This window comes from Bidens hawaiensis, unplaced genomic scaffold, assembly GCF_021521415.1.
Source record: "Bidens hawaiensis isolate Kalapana, Puna unplaced genomic scaffold, B.hawaiensis_p1.1 tig00001032_1, whole genome shotgun sequence".
Classification (NCBI taxonomy): domain Eukaryota; kingdom Viridiplantae; phylum Streptophyta; class Magnoliopsida; order Asterales; family Asteraceae; genus Bidens; species Bidens hawaiensis.
In genome coordinates, this window is record NW_027491060.1 from 2,289,490 (window position 1) to 2,314,763 (window position 25,274).

Sequence of the window (25,274 nt, forward strand, 5' to 3'; positions counted from 1 at the left end):
AAAAACCCGTAAATAGGGTTTTTACAATATCCGATAATAGGGTATTCAAATACCCGGTTTTAGAATACCCGTTTCTATACCCGACCCGAACCCGATGCATAGGGTATGGTTTTTAGAGACAATACCCGACCCGAACCCGACCCGATTATTACCAATACCCGATCATACCCGTACCCGGTCATACCCGAACCCGGTTCAATACCCGAACCCGGGTATTTAAGAAACCCGATTTGTGCACCTCTAGTTTCTACTAGAGGTGCATAGAGGTGTATAAAACCGGTTTTAAATCCAAACCGAACCGGTTTATAAACGAAACCGGTTTGGTCAACGACTGGTCAAAACCGGTTTGACTCAAACCGGTTCGGTTTATAAACCGGTTTAAAAGCAAGATAGGCCGGCTTGGTCACACCGGTTCGGTTCGGTTTATAAACCGGTTTAACTTGTTTCAAACCGGTTTTCCTTAAACCGGTTCGATAGATTTGAAGGGAAACGGTCATGAAACTGACGGTTTGGGTCGGTTTTGAAACAGGTTTGGGTGAAACCGGTTTTAAACCCAAACCGGTCCGGTTTGGTTTGCCTAAAACCAGTCCCAAACTGGTTTTTTTGTACACCTCTAGAGGTGCACACTGCACAAGCTAACAAGATAAATGATTTTTAACCGGAAACCCAACTGGTTAGTAACCGGTCCACCACTGACCGGTTTATACATGGTTCTAACCCCCGGTTAGAAACCGGTTTATATTATTGATTTCCGAAACCGATTTTTTTATTATTATTTTACAAAAAACCGGTTTTTTTCTGGTTATTCGCAGGTTAACCGGTTCGGTTATACCCGAAACTGGTTATACCGGGTAGGGGTTTCTTGTCTTAAAACCAGTTAGTACCCGACCCGATTAACCGATCTGACCGGTTATTTCCCGTCAAAAAATTAACCGGTTATCAGTTTACCGGAATGTGCACCTCTAGTCTCTACAGTGCCTCGAGGCTCGAGCATGAAATTAAATCGAAGTAAAGTTATACAGTAATATACTAACTTATTAAATAAATATTAATTAGTTTTTATAAATTAAATAGCATTAAACATACTTGGTTAAGATCTACAGATTGTATAAGGTTCGGGTGTATGCATTCATTCGGATTAAATTAATAGAAGGTCCAAATCTTTGTTGTGAGTTGGTGATAGTTGTCGACTATGTTAGGATTTGTGAAGGCTTTGAGCTAGTTTTGGGCTTGGGCTCAAACTGGTGACAAGAAGAACAAAGACTTGGCCCGTTATTGTTTCTTGTTGATTAAGCCTTTAACCCTATTTCATATCTTATAAATAACCCTGATATGTAATTGTAATCTTTGCACCTAATCAATGAAATAACCTAGTTGCAGCCCGTGGATGTAGGTCCCCCGCTGGGACTGAACCACGTAAAATTCTTGTGTCGTGTTTATCGTTATTATTTTCTGTTTTACTGCGTGTATAATCGTGTGTGCTTGTTCGTGTGTTGTTCCGCTGCGCCGCTTTGTTGCTAACAAGTGGTATCAGAGCTTTGGCTCGTTGAACACACGTTTTTTGCGTTGAGACGATTCGCAGAGGTTCGTTTATCACGTTCGCTCATCAGGAAGTTGGAAGATTGAAGGTTTGTTTGATAAAGGTCAGTACCCTTTGTTTTTTAATATCCTTGGAGCTCTTGTTTTATTTATTTTTAATTCGATTAGAGAAGTTGTGGGTTTATTCAGTTGTTGATCGAGTTCGGGTTGCGAGCTAACTAGGGTATTGTTTTTGAGTTTGGGATTGACTGTGGTCATCAACCATAGTTATTTTAACCAAGTTTTGTGAAGACCGTTTGGGTTCGGGTTTAGATTTGTTTGCAAGAGATTAGTCTGAGGTAACTATTTAGAGTTTATTTATAGTTACTAGATTTATCGGTTATAGCAGGAGCAAATTGGTTTATTTGACAGTGTTCGGTAGAGCAATTGTCAAGTTCAGACCCGTGTCATTGTTGTGTCTGTTCACTGTTTCTGATTTGTTCTCGTTTGTGATTGTTATAATTAAAGACGGGATGATTATGATTGGAGTGTTTGTCGGTTATGGATTTTGGTTGATTGATTTGTCATGGGAGCTTGGATGTGGTACTAATGATGGGATAAACTTGGAGAAAATGGAATCTGTGGGTGCGCTGGTGACGACATAAGTGAAAAAAAAAGGTTAGTGACAAGTTATGTGATTTATTGCTCGTTTGGATGATCTTTCGGTTAGGGTTTGTGTTTAGAGATGGCCAAAAAAACCGGTTGGGGAACCGGTTTACCGGTTTAAACCGGAAACCGGTTTTTACGAAAACCGGTTTTTTAAAAACCGATTTGACCGGTTTACAAACCGCCGGTTCGTCTTTCGGTTACAAGTTCTAGATCCAAAACCGGTTAACGAACCGGTTAATGGAAAAACCGGTTTTTTTTATTAACCGGTTATGGAAAAACCGGTTAACCGGTTTATAAAAAAACCGGTTTTTGACCGTTGTGGAAAAACCGGTTAACCGGTTTCTCCATAACCGGTTAACCGGTTAAAAACCGGTTTTTGAACGTTGTATAACGGTCATAGAACCCTTGGTACCGCTTGTTTTCCGTTAAAAGTTTGACTGTTGTTATAATTGCTTGCCTATTAGCTGGTCTAGAACTATGAAGTTATTCTTGTTAGATGGTGATCAGTGGTTTGACATTTGAGGGGGATCTTTTGTATTGGTACTGGGTGAAGGTTTTCGCTGGTGAAGTACGAGTGGAGATTCAACTCATGAGTGTTGTTTTGGCATGTGTTTGGGATAACAGAGACAGTGGGAGTTGAGCATAGTTTGACTTGGTGGGGCTGCATGAAGGTGTGGGACATTCTTTAGAGTCAATGTCCATAGATGGTAAATTCTGCTTTTGAGAATGTGTCGGTGGTGATGCATTGGGACTCATTGGAAGGCAGTGAAGGCTCTTGGGTTTGAGATTCTGTTTTGCTTCATTTTCTTTGTTACCTATTTCAATGAAGCATTGGTGAATCTGTTATTTAAGACTAATCTGGAGTTGTAAAGTCTTGGCTCGTTACATCGGGTAGAGCTAAGTGGGTTCGTATTGCAAGCATGAATCCTGGAGCCACAAGGATGTTAGCTTGAGCGTATTCGGAGGTTTAAACCTTGACAGGGATTTGGTAACAGTGGGAGCACGGGGTGTTCAAGTACAGTTACATAGTGACGTTGGGGTTTTGAGACCTGAATTCTGAATGAAAATTCTCTCTTTGGTGCTTGCTGTATTAGGAGAGTATTCTTTCTTCTGGAAGTCTCTGGAGTCGGTTATATGAGTAAGTAGGTGCCAGTTGAGATTGAAGATGAGTCATTGGTGGGCTTTGCCATGGCTGGGTCTGTGATAACCGTATTGGAGCTGGAGCGCTTCAATATACCTTTAGGGAAACTGATGCAAAGGCCGGCCGCTGCAATTAGGTGGATTGTTGAAATCTTAGCTTGTTCATGTAGAACTGGAGTTTTAGCTTGTTCTTGGAACTGGAGGTTTGGTGATTTCTGTTATTGAAGATTACTTGAGTTACTGGGTATCGGGTTTTGTTTGAATGGCTGTTGCGGTTCGTGCAAAGCCTTCAAGTGGGAGATTGTTAGGATTTGTGAAGGCTTTGAGCTAGTTTTGGGCTTGGCTCAAACTGGTGACAAGAAGAACAAAGACTTGGCCAGTTATTGTTTCTTGTTGATTAAGCCTTTAACCCTAGTTCATATCTTATAAATAACCCTGACATGTAATTGTAATCTTTGCACCTAATTAATGATATAATCTAGTTGCAGCCCGTGGATGTAGGTCCCCCGCTGGGACTGAACCACGTAAAATTCTTGTGTCGTATTTATCGTTATTATTTTCTGTTTTACTGCGTGTATAATCGTGTGTGCTTGTTCGTGTGTTGTTCCGCTGCGCCGCTTTGTTACTAACAGACTACTTGTCGTTACATCCAAATTATCATTTTCTTCTTATTGTTCTCTAACTTAAGTAAATGTGAATGGTTATTTTTAACTGCAAATCTTGAAACTTTTTATATTAAATACATCACATGTACCCTGCATAATCTAAAGTCTAAACCCCTAACTTTGTTATATAACACACCACTTAACCACCAAAATATTCATAAGGACTAAATATGAGTGTTTTATTTGTTTCACTGTAAACAATTGTATTATTAAATTTATATATTTACTAATCATCATGATTAAAATTTTAATGGCGTTTATTTGATGCACAACGGTCCTTTATTTTTATTTATTCAATTATTATTTAAATATATTTAAAAAAATATTAAATCATAATTACCTCTCTCTGAAAGTAGGCAACTAATTTAGAGCAAATTAAAATAAAACAATAGCTCGCATAAATAATTTGTGTAATATGGTTGGTTGGTTTAGTACTTGAGTTTTCTTAAGCATGACTTTTTCATGGGCTTCTATTGGGTGGACTTATCTTTGAAAATCTCCTTTTAAAAAAAGCCCCAATGTCTTTAGCTCACGGAATGAATTAACATTAACTCGAAGTCCTTTTGGTTGTAAATATGCTAATTTGAAGAAATTATTTTTTGGGTTTATTTCCGGAACCGTAAAGAACGTAATCAATACCTAAATAATTTGTGTTGACTCGTCACTAAACGTAGTTTACAGACTGAATAAACGTTTTATATATGTTATAAGTTATACGAGTGACACCATTGATCTGGGTGTTCTAATTTATTTTTTGGTTTTACTGTCGGTATCGTAACGAAATTAACTGATGCCGCGCGAATTCGTGTCGGTTTGATCATAAGTTGTATGTGTGCCGATACCGTTTTGGGTGTTCACAAATTTATATTTTTGACTTAGTGTCAGTACCATAACAAGCACGGCCGATACTAGCTAAACTCGCGTCGCTACACCATGTACAACGGAATTTGTTACCTATTATTAATCGATATGTTGATAAATCTTAGGAATTATGACTAACAATCTAACATGTTTGAGAAATCATCATTCTTAATTAGTATGATACTTGATTTTGAAACTCATGTTTGAATTTTCTCTTTATATCAATACATAATTCGCATTCAAACGTTCAAGGTTGATATAAATATTTGTTTCATAACTAAATCATGTTTTGTCTTTTTTTATATGTTTTCAAGATGCAAGTTTACAACTCCAAATCAAAAGAACAACTAAAAACTTTCAAAGTTACCAATCAAATTATAAACTCACATGAAGTTAGGAACCAAATTAAAAACTTAAACTATTTCAATAAATCGACTTAATCTACAAAAGAAATTCCCATGATCCAACCTGGTAAAACTCCATCTCAACAGACAAACAAAAGTTGATCGATCGAACAATGACCGTTATCATCTACTAGACTTTCACCTTCATATTTACCTAGGTTTCTTCTCCGACTCTCATTGCGGTCCCCTTATTCCCCTCTCACCAAACTATCTTCCCTCTCTTTCAATACTTTATATTTTTGTAGGACATGTTTTTGTTGTTTAAGACGTGGGTTGCTTTTCTAGTTTGTTTTATAACGATATTTTATGTTATTGCATGATTTGTTTTAAATATGTTTGTCATACACATTTTTTGGTCTGATTTGTTTAGGATTTTTACGGTTTTTGGTTGGATTTTATTGAAGGGTTTTATACAAATGTTTGGATTCAAGATTTCTATTGTTTTATGTGTTCTGTTTATGAGTTTATTGTTGGGTTCTTTAGTTATTCGGCAATATAAAAATATCAAAGAACATCTTCAAAAAACCACTTTAAAGGAAAAATATAATTGAATAAACCCCACCAAGAATAAAAATGATAAATCCAAACAAAAAATAATAATTGAAGATGGAAAATCTAACTAACATGTGCCGATGAAAATCGACATAATATAAGTTTTTAATAATATTAAATCATGAACCTAAAAGTATAAATTGAAAGCTTTAAAAAGGGGTGGGGTGTTGGTTTGACGCAACAGTAAACAAACATTTGATAAGCTGTTAGGCTATGCGTAGTGAAGAGGCTACAAATGGGGGCGAATTGCGTCGTGTGGCGTCCAGTCAGCAAGGGATGAGAATTTGTTTTTGGGGTGTAATGGTGTAGGGGCTACAAATAGTATTATAATAATAATATATATATGTTATATATACATATATATATATATATATACATACCCACACACAAACAAAATAAAATAATAATATTTATTCTTCTTCCACGGCGACAAAAACAATCCGCCCCCGCCCCTTTTCGCCCAAAAATCGCCAGGGGGCGGTGTTCCACCAAGATTTCGCCCCTTTTCGCCCTTTTCATCGCCCCACTACACTTGGCCTTAGAGCATTTACATTGTAACTTTTATACTCGTATCTTTTTATATAATATAAAACAATAAAGAATACAACTAAAACATCACTACATTAAATTTTTTATAATGAACAGAAACTTATAGAAAACTAAAGTACACCTCTATATTTAGAAGCTCATATTCAACCCATATATATTGTTGTGACTTGTGAGTGTATAATAAAGAGGAAAAACAATAAAAAAAAATTGCATTGAGTAGAATAGAGATGGCAGGAGAGTTGGATGTGAGTTTTTTTAAGTAACAAAAAAAAAAGTGTGTTTTTAATTAAACTATAGAGTTGGAGATAGAGACTTCAATGTGAATAATCTTAGCAAAGATTACACGCTCGAATCCAACTTTCATATGTTTTCTACCTTTAACCCTCTTGAAGGCAACATGAGGTCTCAAAAGTTTACAAGTAGCAGATATTCATGGTTAGCTTATAAAAGGATTCATTAAACTAAATACAATTTCGTTTATTCTAAAGACCATATATGAACAACTATAAATGGCATAAACTAAATCCAATCTTAAACACCTCTTATTAGGATAGTCCAAAACCTGTCCAATAACCCAAGCCCGAGCTTCCATTGAGTAGCCCTTTCTTTTCCGGGTCTTAAGTGGATTAGTGGTTAGCCAAAAACCCGAAACCTGAATAAACCAAAACCCATTCAAATGAGCACTCTTACTGATGGGTCAACTCGAATCATATCAAAGAAACACTTTTTTTAACAGCTTATTTGTTTTAACCTATACCTAACCACTCATTTTGTACCTCTACTCCAAGGTCCGGTACGTCTTCTGAATGCTTTAATAAGTTCAAAAGAACAACCAACCCGAGTAACCCCATTGCAGATCATTAGACCCAAGAGATAAACCAGGGACCGCGCTACTATGGGGCCCACGGCACTTATCCCAAATTGATTTCTAGTTCTTAGTAAACTTTCTTGGAATGTACATCACTTGTGGGGATTGAACTATAGTCACTATATAGTGTATACTTCCTAATATTAACACAACCAGAACACTTTTCACTAATTTACTTGCATCAATTTAGGCTATTTTGTATCACTGACAGGTTTATCTCACACTAGTCTAAACGAGTGGTTTAAAACCTTTGGCAATAAACCACACAAGGTGCATTATTAGTTTATCATCTAGCAATCCTGTGGACCTTTTGGGGGTAATGGTATCACTGTCTGGCTTTTAATATAAATCAATCTTATGTTCGACATTTTGTTGCCATCCCCAATTGATTCTTGACACACAAAAAAACAAAAGATAATGGGATCCTAAAAGGACAAGTATTGGGCCATACCATACAAGGTTGAAGATATAAAGGAGAATGCAAATGGGCATTATAGATGAAGTCTTATCAGCACCCGCGATAGCTCCAATTGCTTGCATTGATTCTGTGCGTGATCGACGTTATGCCATTGATGGTGAGATTATGGCATTTGTTGTAATTTTTCTGTTCTCGGTTTTCCTGTTTTTTCTTGTTTTAGCACCTCATCTCATGATGCTAAGAAAGAGTCGTGAGGATTGTTCACCGGTCAAGCAGAATTCGGGTGACGGGTCTCAAAGGGATTGGAATTCTGAAGACATTCCTTGATTTATAGACACACACATTCACTGTGTATGTGTGTGTGTGTGTGTGTGTGCGTGTGCTGAGAGTGTATGTTATCTTCGTTCTTTTTTTTATTTTTGGTTTGCTTCTATACCTAGCCATGCAATGTTAAGTGTTAATAAATGTAGGTTTTCTGGCCAGTTGGTGTCTTTAATGTTCTTTTCATTAAACAGATTCGGGTTGGGGGATCAAAAAGGTTCAGGGCATAACGGGTTGGGTCAACACAGCTTCTAAGCAAAATGAGTTCGAACCAAATAGGCAGATTTTTTTTTTTTAAAAAAGAGCATCACTTTGGTTCAGGTCAAAAATGGTTGTAGCTAAAATTGAGTCTAGTTGTGTAAAATATTGATATTAGATTATTAAAGTTTATTTAATTTTTTTTTCCTGATTTCTAGTTTCTTATATTTACATAATTAGATAAAAAAAAGTACCAAAATAATGGTCATGCAGGTGCCAACTCATTTGATCCCTAGTTGGCTAGTTTTACTAGTTTTATAATAGTCACCTGATGACTAATCTGAAGTGACTCAAATAAACCATCTTACAATATATTTTATGGCTCATTGCAACTCATTATTTGACGTTCCAAAAAAGGTGTTTAATGGCATAATATTAAAAGGTCAAGGTCAAAAAACAAAGTTATGATAAAAGAAAGGAGCTCTAACATTAGACCATAAAGGGTGTTGACTGAACATGATTAAGTACACAATGAAATGAAACTTACATGTTATTATTAAAAAACTAAAGTTCCTACCAAGAGAGATGTAAGTGGCACCATGAGGTTGTCATCAAGGGTGGTGCTTATAGGGTGGGATTCAACCAATGCACTAGCAACCGAAACAACCAAGAACCCGAATATCATTTGCCAACTTACTTCAAAGTAACCGAACATGGAGAAATAATACAAGAACCTATCACCAAAAATATCATTACAATTTAGAACTTGTCAATGAATGACACCAATGATCATTTTGGGTTTGAGTTTGGTTTTAGCTTTAGTTTGATGGTGGTGGTGAACTGGTGACACAAAGAACATTAAGAACATTCAAGGTTGACCACCAAGAACAACTTAAAAAATAAACATAAATATCAATTCCAGCACTTTAAGTAATCAACAGTTATTATAAAGTACTTCAAAAAAAATGATCTTAAGAATAACATATATTTAAAAAGTATATCTAGCAATAAGTTACTTAAAAAAACAAAATTAATTAAAATTCAACTAACTTTATTCTTTTATAAAAGGACAAGGGGAAATGATATGCATGCCAATGCCATGTCTTATTTAACAGAAAATGATAGAATGGTACATGTCACGTGAATACATTACCTACCTACTAAGTAAAACAACATGTGTTCAAGTCTTTCTTTTTTTATTTTCTATAAGTTACCATCTTTTTGGGTAAACGAAGTACAATACCACAAATACACTATAGCACATCGCCCTCTTTTCGATTTTCCAATTAATAAATCCAATTAGGCTTGTAAATGAACACAACAAACACGAACACGAACAAGGTTTTCTTGTCCATATCCGTTTGTTATAAAAATGAGTGTGTTTGTATTCGTTTATGTTTGTTCATTATTAGTATAAATGAACGATTCACGAACATATGATTAATCATAGATGAACAAACATAATTGAGCAAACACCGACAAAAAATAGACGTGAACGTAAATTTACTGGGGCTGCAAAAATTAATAAAACTAGAATAGATTGTAACAGACATAAACTTTTTAATTAATATCTAAACGAACGAGATGTGTTCATTTAACTATATGAACAAAAAATGTTGTTTGTGTTCGTTCGTTTATTAAATAATCAAACATAAACGAACTTCCTGCCAAATGGTTCACAAACAACCACCTAAAGTCAGACAAACTAACTCAGGTAACCAACTTGTTTGAGGGAAAAAAATATTTAAGGTAACTAACTTCCTAAGATAAACAAGTTTTCAAGCAACGCCTAAAAAATGCAACATGATCAAAGTTAAAGACACGACAGCTGTCACTTAGGATCTCATTACCTTATAGTAAACCTCTTAAAATACCATAAATCAAATATTTGTGACTCTAAAAGATACTTCCAAGCCTAAAAAGTCGGTTACCTATTTACGCAATTACCTTTCAGAATTTAAAAAGTATTTGCAAAAAGATTACCCAACAGAGACGATGAAACCAGCAGCTGCCATTGCAATGCTCCCCGCGAAAGATTTATCTTTGTTATAAGGAATCTTTTTCGTTCCAAATCGCCGTCCAATAATGTCCGCCATACCTTAATTATAGATTACTTTTAAAGCATGTTCATATATTCAAATTAATAAAAATATATTAAAATGGCATCTTAATTGTTAAGATTATAAAAATGATAAGTACCATCTCCAGCACAAAGATTGCAAATTGCAGCAATTGCGATGAGAGATGTTCTCCAGTAGATTAAAGATGACAACGCAATCGTAGAAGCATAGTACAACGGCCCTTTAATAAGTTCTCTGGTGCACAAATAAACAACATAAAAGTTATGTGATTACTGATTAGGCATGTAAATGAACACATGTCTCGTTTGGCCATATATAATCGTTTGTTACTGTTAATTGTATTTAGTTAGAGTTTTAGCCCATTTGGTTAGATAGAGCCCATGGGCCTTTTATGGGCTGTTAGCTAGGGTTTAGTTGTGTATATATAGATGTAGTGGCTTATGTATTAGATACACCTTCAACTTACTTTCCTACAAACCATTTCTTTACATGGTATCAGAGCTAGGCTCTCGATCCAAACCCTAGCCGCCACTTAACCTGAACCGAACCAGCCGGCCCTAGATCTGAAACCGAACCTGTACCTTCTGTCCAGTTCTCGTAATTCTTTTTCGAGAGACTTTCAGCTGTCACCGCCGCTCCCACTGTCACCACCACCCTCCGAATAACAAACCCTGAAAAGCCGCCGTCGATCCACCGCCGCACGCGCCCCCACGCGCCGCCTACACACCGCCGCTGCCACTCACGCGCCGCCGCGTGACGGCGCGTGACACCCTTTCCGGCCACCGGATTATTTTCAGGTCACTTATCTTTTACTTCCGCACCACCCTGTGTTGTTAGTTTTTCAATTCGAGGACTTTTATTTTTCTGTCTCAGTTCGTGTATTGTATTCGTTCGGATCAGAAACTTTCAGAACCAATGGCTGATAAAAAGGCTTCAGAAAATCAGATTGCTCCAGGTATTATTAATTACTCAGCTGTTCTTCGCATTCCGATCAAACTTGACTCAAAAAATTGGGGTTCGTGGAGTCTCTTTGTCCAAAAGGGTCTTGAAAGTATGGACAAAGACGATCATCTCACTAAACCACCCCCGGACCCAATTACCAAAGAATGGAAAATTGATGATAGTGGAATCTTAATGGCTCTATGGAATGCTATGGATACACAAATCCTCACTATTGCTCAAAACTTTTCCACCGTAAAGGAAATGTGGGATCACCTCTTCATCCTTTTCGGCTAAGGAGTCTATCTCTCATGCTTATTCGGTGGTTCAAGCCTATGGTCGGGCCGAGCAAGGTGATTCTACATTTACCGACTATTTCACACAATTCTGCAAACTCCGAGATGAGCTTCGCACTATGTTTCCACCTACTACCGATTTGAAGATTCAGGAGGAGCGAAACGCCAAGATGGATGTCATGACCTTCATTGCCGGGATCTCGCCTAAGTATTCAAGTGCCCGACCCCTACTGTTGAGCAACTCCGCTGCCACATCTTCAGTTGCATCAACTTTTCATCTGTTACGGGAAATGTATGGTCCTGGTGCAACTCTACCTCCTACTGATACATCGGCTATGTATACATCTACTGGTCGGGGTACTGGTCGTGGTTCTCATATGACCCACAAAAAGGGTATTGGACGGGGCGGTGGTCTTGTTTGTCACTATTGCAAGGAACCTGGTCATACGAAATGGGACTGCCCGAACCGCCCTCCTGGAAGTCAGCCACCTTCTCGTCCCAAAGCTCGTTTGGCTGCTGCTGGTGAGACTTCAGGTCCAACCACCACTCCCACTTACACAGTTAGCGAAGAAGACTATTGTCGTCTCCAGCAACTTCTAGCATCTCAGACTCCTGCTCCTGTTCCTGCTCCATGTGCCAATACGGCCGATTCAGGTACGCTTCCTAGTCCTTCTTCATCTTGGATTATTGATTCGGGTGCCACTCATCACATGACTGGGAATTCGGGTATTCTGTCCAACCTCAATAAAGTCTCCCACCAACCTGTTCGACTGGCTGATGGGTCTTCCTGTCCTGTACTAGGTGTTGGATCCATTAACACCTCATCCAACTTAAACCTCTCGTCTATTCTATATGTTCCTAAATTTCCCGATAACCTTTGTTCGGTAAGCCAACTTACTAAACAACACAATTGCTCTGCTAAATTTTATCCTACTCACTGTATCTTTCAGGAACTAGGGACGAACCGTCTGATTGGCACAGGTTTTGAATCTGGAGGCCTCTACCGCTTAATCTTCCCGTCAGGTCCTACATGCTCTACAGCAACTACTTCAGTCAAGGAGGACCGCTGTCGGTTAGGTCATCCCTCTACAGCGGTTATGAGGCAAATGCGTCCAGATTTACCACTTTCGTCTTTTAATTTTCATTGTGAGTCGTGTCAACTTGGTAAACATACCAGGCGTCCCTATCCCCCTAGAGTGTCTAATCGAGTCAGTTTTTGTTTTGAACTTTTGCATTCTGATGTATGGGGGCCTTGCCCTACCAAATCTACTTTGGGTTTTGAATATTTTGTTAGCTTTATTGATGACTATTCTCGCACTACTTGGATTTATTTGATGAAATCTCGTAGTGAAATTTTTTCCATATTTAAAGAATTTAATGCTTATGTTCAAAATCAATTTAACACCACCATTGAAACCTTCCGATCCGATAATGCTAAGGAATATTTTTCCACCGACTTTTCTTCGTACTTAAAAAATAACGGCATTATTCATGAATCTTCATGTGCATACACATCTCAACAAAATGGCGTGTCTGAACGCAAAAATCGTCACCTATTGGATGTTGCTCGCACACTCATGATCCAATCACGTGTCCCTCATCGTTTTTGGGGAGATGCCGTTCTCACAGCTGCATATCTAATTAACCGTATGCCCACACCCGTTCTTCATGGTAAAACACCGTTTTCTGTACTATGTCCAACCGGTACTCCTTTTCCTCTCGCACCTAAAGTCTTTGGTTGCGTTGCCTATGTTCATGACCATCGTCCGAAAACAATCAAACTTGATCCCCGAGCACTTCGTTGTATCTTTGTTGGTTACTCACGGGTTCAAAAAGGGTATCGATGCTATAGCCCATCTCTTCACCGATACTTTACTAGTGCCGATGTCACTTTTAATGAGCCCTGTCCTTACTTTTCTGAATGTTCCAATCCTGTTTCTGATCCATTTCCTGACCTCGATATACCCACATCTCCCTTCATCCCCACCATTCCTGTGTCAGTTCCTTCTACCGATCCACTCTCTACTGATTCTGACCCACCGACAGAATCTCCGCCACTGCTTTTCACATATGCTAGGCGAGGTAGGGGTCAAACATCAGTAAATGAAGAATCACCACACCCTGGCCACAACCCTGAACTACCCTCCGATACTCCACCTACATCTGAGCAATCCACACCTCTCACTACTACATCCTTACCCGATCCACCAACCTCTGATACACCCGTTTATGATCCTCCTGGTGCCCCACTTCCCGATATACCTATTTCCTTTTGCAAGGAGCCCCGGACATGTACTCGTTACCCGATTCAGGACTACGTTGCCTACACTCATCTATCTCCTGAATCTCATGCGTACACCACTACCCTGGATTCCTACCCGATTCCCAAAAATGTGACGAGCGCTCTCGCTCACCCAGGATGGAGACAAGCTATGGAAGATGAAATTGGAGCTCTACGGTCCAATCATACATGGGATCTTGAAACACTTCCTGAAGGGAAGCGTATTGTTGGTTGTTGTTGGGTGTTTACGGTTAAACTACACCCGGATGGCTCCCTACACCGCTTAAAGGCTCGGTTGGTTGCAAAAGGGTATTCTCAGGCATATGGCATTGATTACGATGAAACTTTCTCTCCGGTTGCTAAAATGCCATCTGTCCGTATTTGCATCGCTCTTGCTGCCATTAATCATTGGCCGCTCCACCAGCTTGATGTCAATAACGCCTTTCTTAATGGTGTTCTTGAGGAGGAGGTATATATGGAGCAGCCCCCAGGGTTCGTCGTTGAGGAAGAGGCCTCGAAAGTTTGTAGACTATGTCGTTTTCTATATGGTCTTAAACAGTCTCCCAGAGCATGGTTTGGTCGATTCTCTAGTGTTATGGGACAGTTTGGCATGACGCGGAGTGCCTACGATCACTCTGTCTTCTTTAGACACCAGAAAGGGAAGAGGATTATCGTAGTTGTTTATGTGGATGACATTATAATCACAGGTGATGACAAGGTCGGGATTTCCGAACTCAAGCAGTTTCTTCAGTCTCAGTTTCAGGTAAGCGACTTAGGTCGACTGAGGTATTTCCTTGGCATAGAAGTATCCCGCTCTCCACAAGGAATACTTCTCTCCCAACGAAAGTATGTTCTTGATATGTTAACTGAATGTGGCTTACTGGGTTGTAAACCTGTTGATACCCCAATGCTTCCTACAAAGAAACTCCTCCCAAAGGAAGGAGATCCAATGAAAGATCCTGAGCGATACAGACGGCTGGTTAGTAAACTTAATTATTTAACCGTCACACGACCGGATATCTCCTTTACTGTCAGTGTTCTGAGCCAATTTATGGCTACACCATACACCGGTCACTGGGATGCTGCCCTTCGTGTCTTAAGGTATCTTAAGACCTCACCTGGCTTGGGCATATTATACTCTGATCAGGGTCATTGTCGTGTAGGTGCCTTCACGGAAGAAGGAGATGGTCGGATATCAGGGTTCTCAGATGCAGATTGGGCAGGTTGTCCAATTTCTCGACGATCTACCACCGGATATTGTGTGTTTGTTGGAGGAAACCTTGTATCATGGAAGAGTAAGAAGCAACACACGGTCTCCCGGTCGAGTGCCGAATCAGAATATAGAGCCATGGCAGATGTAACATCAGAGATGACATGGGTTCGTCGTCTTCTCAGAGAGCTCGGGGTTGTTTCTAATGACTTGATGAGGCTATACTGTGATAGTCAGTCAGCTATTCACATAGCCAAGAATCAAGTATTTCATGAGAGGACAAAACACATTGAGGTCGACTGCCACCTTATCAGAGATCGGGTAGTAGGCACACAAATTGATCCTCCTTCCATTCAACCAGTTCATGTGAAGACAAATTTCCAGCTAGCAGACATTCTAACTAAACCGCTCCGGAAAGCTCAGATAGATTTTATTTGTAACAAGTTGGGCATGATTAACATCTATGCTCCAACTTGAGGAGGAGTGTTAATTGTATTTAGTTAGGGTTTTAGCCCATTTGGTTAGATAGAGCCCATGGGCCTTTTATGGGCTGTTAGCTAGGGTTTAGTTGTGTATATATAGATGTAGTGGCTTATGTATTAGATACACCTTCAAGTAATAAACATTACTTTCCTACAAACCATTTCTTTACAGTTACGTTCATTTATGTTCATTAGTTTACGTTCATTTATGTTTATTTAAGTTTGTTCGTTTTTGTTCATTTAGAAAACTAGGCCCGTTACGTATCGTTAAATTAAATCATGCAAGTTACTAGATGAAATCAAAAAAGACATATTTGATTAGGCCTGCAAACGAACTAAACACTCAGTGAACCATTCGGCGGGAAGGTCGTGTAATAAACAAAGGAACGAAGATGAACAAAACTTTTTGTTTGTTTAGTTAAACAAATGAATGTGAACACATGTCTCGTTTGTCCATTTATGTTTGTTTGTTTACATTGGTTTATGTTGGCACATTTACGTTCAATTATGTTTGTTAGTTTGCGTTTGTTTGTTTATGTATTTGTTTAAATTGTTAGGCCTGTTACAACTTATTGAGTCAAATCAAGTTAATAACGCAAATCATAAAAGGCATATTTGATTAGGCCTGTAAACGAACCAAACGTTCACTGACCCGTTTGTGAACCGTTCGACAAGATGTTCGTTTTATTAAATAAACGAATGAACATGAACAAGATGTTTTGTTCAATTAGTTAAACGAACGAGCGTGAACACATGTCTCCTTTGTCCATTTATTTTTAGGAATGCCCGTTTATGTTTATTTGTTTACTTTCGTTTATGTTCATTAGTTTACGTTTATCTAAGTTCCTTTGCGTTTGTTAATATACTCATTTAGAAGATTTAGGTCCATTGCAATATTATCTAGTTTTAATAACTTTTTAAGCCCACCACATTGTTGGTCACGTTTTTACTTTTAGTGGGTCTTTGCTCAATTATGTTTTTCATCTATGTTCAGTTACATTCGTCCGTGAGTGGTTCATTTATATTGTTAACAAACGAACACAAACAGGTTCATTTTCTTAATGAACGAACATAAACAAGAAAACCCCATTCACTTAATTGTTTGTGTTTGATCGTTTGTTCGGTAAAGTTAAACGAACGAGCACGAACAACTTCGTGTTCGTTCAGTTCCTTTTCAAGCCTAAGGCCTGTAAATGAGCCAAATGTTCGTGAACAAAACTTTTTGGTTATTTAGTTAAACGAATTGGCATGAACACATATCTTGTTTGTTCTTTTATGTTCGCTTGTTTACGTTAATATATGCTCTTTTGTTTAAGTTTTTACATTTATGTATTCACTTAAAAGAATTAAATTGTTAGGCACATTATAATTTAGTCTAGTTTTCCTTAACTTAAAATATCACATGTTACAATTCAGTCTAGTTTTTAAGGCCCACTCAGTTATGTGCGTTTTATCGCTTATATTCATTCACCTATGTTCAATTATATTCATCCGTCTATGCTGTTAACATTCATAAACCGTTCGTTTATACTATTAACAAACGAACTAACACAGTTCGCTTAACTATCCATGTTCAATCATTTATTCAGTTAAAGTTAAACGAACGAATTACCGAACCTGTAGTCTCCATCTCTGCTCATAGACTTCACAGTTGCTTCATCTTTCCAAATCCCGAGTCCTATAAGCAGCACTTTTATTATGTTCACACCAGGGATAAGAGCTGCCATAACTGCACCTTGACGACCTGAACTGCACAAGTTCATCACTACCTTAATCATCAAGTGACATGACAAATAAACCCCTTCGTTAATCACGCATAACTATTACCTGAACAGAGGCCAACATAACATGAATGCCAGCCCGATCGTTGTATGCACAAGCTTCCTGTTTAGTTTCTGAACAAATGATCATACCAACTTAATCAATATAATCAAATTCAATGCGGGATACATTAATATCAAAAACCCATATCAAAAATCCCAAATTTAATTTAATAAAATCAAATTCAATGCGGGTTACATTAATATCGAAAACTCATATAAAAAATCCCAAATTTGAATGCGGGTTACAATAATATCGAAAACCCAGATGAAAAATCCCAAATTGGAATGCTGGTTACATTAATATCGAAAACCTAGATAAAAAAATCCCAATTTGAATGCGGGTTACAATAATATTGAAAACCCAGATGAAAAATCCCAAATTGGAATTCGGGTTACATTAATATCGAAAACCCGGATGAAAAATCCCAAATATAATAAGACCAACCTGATCAAAAATCTCTCTTGTGGCAGTTTCTTCAAAAATTCGAAGAATGGATAAGGCAAAGCAGCCGGAAAACACCATGGCGAAAGTATCTCCGACGAGAGGATTATCCGGGAAGAACATTGGTCCGGCAGCTACAGTTGAGCTAATTCTCCGACGATCCGCCTGCAGATGCAACCGTAGAGCAATAGAAGAAGAAGAATTAGGGTTGGTGAAACGGAATCTGGGATGAGGAGGCGAGAAAGTGTGGATTAAGCAAAAACTGCAACTCATTGTTTGTTTGTTTGTCACAGAATTCAATTGAATTGAATTGAGACTATTATTATTATTATTATTATTATTATTATTATTATTATTATTATTATTATTATTAAGGTGGGGTTGATTGAGTAGTTGAAATAATGGCTGATGATTCAAGGCTTGTGGATTTGAATTTGAACCTACGAACAAAACAAGAGATTATTGTTGATGATGATTTCGGATTTGACGCATCAAGCGCCATTTCTGAATTTTGCCCCCAAAATCAACCTTTTCTTATTTTGCAATAGCAGTGTTAATTTTACAGTCTGTTTTTTTTATTTTTTACTTTGGCCATACAAACTGCTCTGTTCATCTGTCCCTTGGAAAATACACGCTTGATTTTGGCTCGGTTTGTAGATAAACTGATTAGCTCGGTTTGAAAATGAGCCAAACACAAGTAAAGTTTCGCTCGTTTCATTTTAAACAAATAACTTTTTAGTAGGGGTGAGCATATAACCGAATTAATCGAGCCGAAACCGAATAAACGAAAAAACCGAACAGAAAAAAACCGAACCGAAGCATTAACCGACGATTAATTTTTTAGTTTTTCGAAAAACCGATTTTTGGGTTTAGGTTAAGTTATCCATTTTTAAAAAACCGAACCGATTAATCGAACCTATATTTTCTACGTGTTTTTTTAAGATGTTATGACCTAAAACATAACACCAAAGAATCTACTATTGATGGTGATGAATATGATCAAGATTAGGTCTAAACTTTGAAGATGAATAAGACAATGAATGAAGATTCGAAAAACCTTTAGTTTTTTCCATTAATAACGTTGTTTAATTTTAAACTCTACTACTCAAACAACTTTGTATTTGTTTGGTTCCAAATAACACATGCTTATTTTTGTATTTTGAATTCAATATGTATGAGGTACTCTATTTTTTTTTAATTGTTTTTTTTTGTAATGTCTTCTCACAATAAAAAAAACCGAAAATAACTTAAACCGAAAATAACTGAAAACCGAATAATCGAATAACCAAAAACCGATTGGTTGTTGTTCTAAAATAACCGATAGCTTAGGTTTAAGTTTGGGTTTCACCCAATAACCGAACCGAATCGTGCTCACCCATACTTTTTAGTTTAATACAGGGAAAGTATATAATGATAACTTAGTTGTATTGTAATATTGAAACTCAAATGTGTGGTCTATGGTTAGCCACATTTACCCATTCATTATTAAATTCAATAAACTTAAAAGGGTATATTAGACTTTTCACTCTTCTGTCATGTTCTTTTTATCACCATTTTTGTCATTTTTATTCTTATCACCTAATTCATCGTTCTCTCTATTTAAACTATTATTCTTCATCTTTTTCTCTCTTTCTTCAAAATCCATCAACCATCTTCAAGATCCATCCAACATGGATGCACCGCCCCACCACCAACAGTTTGAAACCCTAGCCCCAATTAGAACATCGACACATCATCGTCATCTTCCACCTTGAAATTTCAAGTGGCTGCGATCGTTGTTTGAGTTTCCGGTTGTCGTCGTCGTCATCTTCCACCTCGAAATTTCAACCATAACTCGGTTGACCAGATCTAGTGAATCTCAAAGAGAATGACCTTTCCCCATCCTTCTCCTTAAGAGCATTGAAGAGGTAAGTCCCGGCAGAGCCCAGTTGGACCCGCAAGACTCACCTTGAAGAGGGACGTCTGCGCAAGGACCAACTGGTTCCGCAGGACCCACCATGCTCAGAGATGAAGACCTTACGCGCAGTATGCCAGCTGTTCCCCCAGAAAAAGCCTCCCAATGGTGAAGTACCCCGCCTGTTCCCGCAGCTGCGGATACAAGCCATCAGGGAAGGCTACCCGCACTAATAGCAAGGCTACACGCATGAGGCACTAACTCTCAATAATTCAGTGTCACCTGAAGGAATGAGCAAGGCGGGAATACTCCCGCCCAAATGAGCCAGTCCGTACGCTTCTGGAAGATCTTTTGTACTATACCTGCCAAGGTATGGACAAAATAGACAAGATCTGACCAAAGCAGCCCATGAACCAATCACAGGGTGACAGCTCACCGACAACAGTACGAGGAGGAGCACGCTCTAGTACTGTTTGTCACTATTAGCCGCTGCCTACTCACCAACCCTTGTCGTGGCACGCACACAGCCTGCAGTTGGTGGAAAATGAACAGTACACAGCCGGCCTTGTCACTGTCAACCGCTGCCTACCCACCAACCACTGGCATGGCACGTGCGTAGCCCACAGTTGGCAGAACATGAATATTATACAGCTGGTTGTACCTGCTTGGAAACCTACCTTCGGCTATAAATACTCCAACACCTTGGAAAGGTATTATTATCTTGTATCTTACCTTCACTAGCTATTTCTCTCAATATACACTTATATTCAGAGCAATCTAGTCTGATTCTCACGCCGGAGGGTGGTCACAAGGAGGAACCCCCCCCCCCTTCTCAGTGACGAGCTCACGGTGTCTGTTTTGCAGGTCATCTAAAGAACATCCATCTTTGCCGGACCTAACCCTCGTGGGAAACATTACTTAGCCCCAGATTATCCGTAATCTGCCCGGGGTCACTTAGTGTTTCTTCATTGGCGCCATCCGTGCATAAAAGCTAGAACTAATTTTCTCAGTTTTTTCAAAACCTCTGAAAAGATGGTTAACGTTACTCCGGTCCCAAGGCCAGTGAGTGACCAAGAAACCCCGGTAACCACAACCCCAGCTACTGGGGGGAACACCGGCGGTTACACAAATCTTACGAACACTACCCCGGTTACCCAAGCCGGGGCAAGTGCAGTAAACAATCTTTCACTGGGATTCACCGATGCCCAGTTGGAGAAACAGACAAGGCTCCCCCGCCAAACACTCGATCAAGTTAAGGCGTGGGCCGAAACACGTCAGAAGGAATTCCAAGCTGAGTTGGATGAACGCTTGCGTTCACTCCAACAGGCTGACGAATTCGGAAGCACTCGACAACAACTCAACGAGTACTCGGACGATGATCGGGAGGAATCCGACACCGACGCAAACCCTCGCCATAGGGCGAAAGGGAAGCGTAAGGAAACGGACTTCCAACCAAGAAGGAATTTCGGAGAAACCTTCAAACCAAGGAAGGCGGGGGGAAACCCACGTGACTTCTCCAAAACCTTTAGACCAACTGCTGCAAATGCGGGAACATCCAAGTTTGCAAGGGACATTGCGGAAGCAATCGCCCCGAGAAGTGCCAAACAGATGTCCAACATCGGCACTTATGATGGTATATCCGACCCAGATGATCACTTGAACAGATTCATAGCGGGGGCAACCGTCAGCAACTGGACGGAACCCACGTGGTGTTATATGTTCCAGATGACGCTGGTTGGGGCGGCCAGAGCGTGGTTTGATCGTTTACCGGTCCACCACATCTATGATTGGGCGGACTTTCAACACAAGTTTAGCCAACACTTCAGTCAACAGAGGAAATACACTGAAGAGCAGTGGACGATCCTCAACTGCGTTAGAGAGGAGGATGAATCTTTACTATACTTCATCACTCGCTTTAACTCCAAAAAGTTGAGTCTGGGCACAATAAGCGAAGATCTTGTTCGCAGCCGCTTTCATCCAGGGCGCCGAATACCCAGAGCTTATCCGCACGTTGACGGGTAAGGACGGCATGCTATCCACATGGGATGCCATCATGACGGCGGCCAAGCGTTTTGCCGAAACGGAGAAGCAACTGGGAAGGGATCTTCCCCAGAACACACACCTCTACACGCAGAGGACTAGAGAAAACAACGTTCGGACCGCCCGGCAAAACAAAAAGAGGAAGCTAGGTATTTGGCAGTCAAGGGTAAACTTTGGCACCTCATCCAGCTCTCACCCTCTAGTAGGCGGAAGGGATAACACGCACCCTTCAAGCCGAAAACACAGGTGGACGCCACTCACCAAAAGCGTCACGGAGATATTTGCCACTGAAAAACTCCCATGGCCAAAAGCTCCAATAATCCGGCAGCGACCTAATGCGGATCAGAGCAAATCCTGTGACTTCCACGGGACAAAGGGTCACAACACTGAGGAGTGTACATCCTTGAAGGATATTGTTGAAACATTCGTCAAGGATGGAAGACTTGCACACCTTGTGGCATCAATCAAGAATGGAGGGAGGAATGATAACCGGTACAAAGGCAACGGACGAAAGCCCGTTGACATCAGCATCCACATGGTTCATAGTAACATCAGAGGAAGAAAAAGACGAACGACAGAACCATGCGCGTGGGAGGAAGCTGAGGTGCGCTTCCCGCGAGTGCCAGGAGGACCCAGCAAAGAAGGCCCTATCGTCATCAAAAGCCAGCTGGGGCACTACATCACTTCCCGCACTCTTGCTGACAACGGCGCCTCGTCAACGGTTATGTACAGGCAGTTCTTCGACAAGCTAGACGACGAAGACAAGGAACGCCTGGAAACGGTCTACACCTCAATGGAAGGGTTCGACGGCAGCACAAACACCCCCTTGGGTATCCTATCTTTCCCCGTCATTCTCACGGACGGGAAACACTCCCGCACAAAATACGTGGACTTTATCGTGATGAAGAAGCCACACCACATATACGACATTCTCTTCGGGAGAGACGGGATGGCAAGATTCAATGCCGTGGTATCTTCAGTCCACGGCATGATGGGATGGCCAACAGCTGAGGGTGTAGCGATGATCACCGGTATTCCCCAGGTATGCATCGCATCTGTCTCATCTAAACCCAAACCACAGATGGCTAAACCAACCATTACCGAACCAGAAAAATGGGCCCTCAATGGCAAATACCCTGACCAGGCTGTTACCATTGGCCCAACAATCACTGATCCTACGCGCACCTTACTCAAACACTTACTACAGAAAAACGCTGACATCTTCGCGTGGACACCAGCTGACATGACTGGTGTACCTCGAAGTAAAGCAGAGCATAAGCTCAAGTGCGACCCGGCTTTTACGCCAGTCATACAAAAGCGCAGAGTAATGGGGGCGGAACAAGCTAACGCGTGTAGAACCCAAGTCAAGGAACTCCTTGACGCGGGCATCGTACGCGTTAGTAGATATCAAACATGGGTTGCAAATCCCGTTATGGTACCGAAGGCTAACAATCAATGGCGCATGTGCATAGATTTCAAAGATTTAAACAAAGCATGCCCCAAATATTGTTACCCGTTACCCGAAATTGACCTCTAAGTGGATTCATTAGCACCGTTTCGCCTTAAATTCTTCCTTGACGCATATAAGGGGTACCATCAAATCCACATGGCCGTAGATGATCATGACAAAACAGCATTTCGGACGCCCGATGGCACATTTTGTTATCAAATGATGCCATTCGGACTTAAGAATGCAGGGTCCACATACCAACGCCTGATGGACAAAGATTTTCATGCCCAAATTGGGAGAAACTTGGAAGTCCACATGGATGACTTGGTCATCAAAAGCCCTGAGCCAGAAGCGATGTTGAAAGACATCGAAGAAACTTTCAACACGCTCAGAAAGATAAACATGAAGCTCAACCCGAGCAAGTGTTCCTTTGGGATGGAAGAAGGGAAGTTCTTAGGAGTCATTGTTACTAAAGATGGCTTCAGAGCGAACCCTGAAAAGGTCGAAGCCATTATCAAAATGGAATCACCTACTACCATCAAGCAAGCTCAGACACTGAATGGACGCCTAGTCGCACTTAACCGCTTTTTGTCAAACCATGCGGATAGGTCGTTCCCATTCGTGTCAACATTGAGAAACTGTTTAAAGAAAACGCACTTCCGCTGGACACCAGAAGCGGAAGCAGCTTTTCAGGAAATTCGGTCACGCTTGATCGAACTCCCAATGCTCACAGCACCAGAAGCGGGGGAGGAATTAATCATATACCTTTCCGCCACAGATAGAGCAACCGGGGCAGTCCTGCTAGTAGAACGAAAAGGTATCCAAATGCCTATTTACTATGTTAGCCGTGTCCTAACAGACGTAGAAACCAGGTACTCTACCCTGGAAAAATTAGTCTTAGCACTTGTACAGGCTTCACGCAGGCTAAGATGATATTTCCAAGGTCACCCAATTACCATTCTCACCAACTTCAAACTTGCAAACGTTCTAGGCAAACCCGAGTTATCGGGACGTCTAGCCAAATGGGCAATCGAGTTAGGGGAATATGCGATAAAATACAAGCCGAGACCAGCCATAAAAGGCCAGGTCTTGGCTGACTTTATTGCAGAAGTCCCCGCTTCGCGGGAGAAAGAGTGCCAGGAGGAGGCTAAACCCTCCCCAGCACAGGACATCAATGATGTCTGGCGACTCTACACTGATGGGGCAGCCAGCAACGAGGGTTCAGGCGCAGGGTTGAAACTAACCAACCCAGCAGGCCAAGAATACACTTACGCTATTCGACTGGATTTCCCAAGTACGAATAACGAAGCAGAGTATGAAGCATTCTTGGCTGGGCTGAGGATTGCGCGTAAGATGGGAGTGAAAAACTTGGAAGCCCACGTAGATTCCATGTTAGTAGCCAACCAAATAAACGGGACGTACACGGCCGTGAACGACACAATAACCCTGTACCTCGCACAGGCAAAAACCCTTATGCGCGATTTTAACGATTGTAAAGTCATACACGTCAAGCGTAGCGAAAACAAATCTGCGGATGCGTTAAGCAAGCTTGCATCGTTAGCCTTCACCCATTTGGGTAAGGACATCCGCATTGAACTCCTTGGAGCACCATCAGTCCCGCACAAGGAAATTTGTGTCATCCAAACCGGCACAGAAACGTGGATGACACCGATAATAAATTACCTTGCAGCGGGTATACTACCAGAGTCAAAAACACAGGCAAGAAAAATACGCTTTAAAGCACCGAATTATCAGCTCATCGATGACATCCTTTACAGACGTAACTTTCTTGGCCCACTCCTAAGATGCGTGGACAACCAAGATGCTGGCTACCTCCTAAGGGAAGTACACGAGGGCATCTGTGGAGTACACGCAGGTCCACGCGCTGTTGTAGCTAAGCTAAACAACGGGGGATACTTTTGGCCGGGGATGCATACGGATGCGCTGGCATACATCAGAAAGTGTAGGTCTTGCCAGCTCTACGCACCCAACACGCATCGCCCGAAGAATGAACTTGTTCCAGTCACCTCTTCGTGGCCATTCCAGAAGTGGGCCATCGATGTGACAGGCCCATTTCCCACTGCAACAGGAAACGTTCAATTTCTAGTGGTAGCCATCGATTACTTCACCAAGTGGATAGAAGCAAAACCCTTAGCCCAAACAACCGCAAAAC

At 40.4% G+C, this 25,274-nt stretch overlaps 1 protein-coding gene across 1 annotated transcript; it reads right to left on the reverse strand.

The window, feature by feature from the left end:
- Positions 1 to 8,641: 8,641 nt before the first annotated feature.
- LOC143553300 (putative phytol kinase 3, chloroplastic) lies at positions 8,642 to 18,294 on the reverse strand. Its single transcript, XM_077043329.1, has 6 exons — positions 17,721 to 18,294; positions 17,280 to 17,347; positions 17,070 to 17,201; positions 10,363 to 10,478; positions 10,147 to 10,261; positions 8,642 to 8,897 (listed from the first exon to the last, which is right to left on the reverse strand). The coding sequence occupies exons 1-6, from the start codon at positions 17,988 to 17,990 to the stop codon at positions 8,720 to 8,722; spliced, it is 879 nt and encodes a 292-aa protein (XP_076899444.1). The 5' UTR covers positions 17,991 to 18,294; the 3' UTR covers positions 8,642 to 8,719.
- Between the last annotated feature and the right edge of the window lie 6,980 nt (positions 18,295 to 25,274).

Bases quoted from the DNA above. Each gene is read 5' to 3' on its own strand.
- LOC143553300 (XM_077043329.1), bottom strand. From the start codon at position 17,990: ATGAGTTGCAGTTTTTGCTTAATCCACACTTTCTCGCCTCCTCATCCC. The intron at 17,348-17,720 runs GTTGGTCTTATT...TCATTTGTTCAG, and splicing joins CAAGAGAGATTTTTGATCAG to AAACTAAACAGGAAGCTTGT. The intron at 8,898-10,146 runs GTAATCTTTTTG...TTTTGGTGATAG, and splicing joins GGTTTCATCGTCTCTGTTGG to GTTCTTGTATTATTTCTCCA.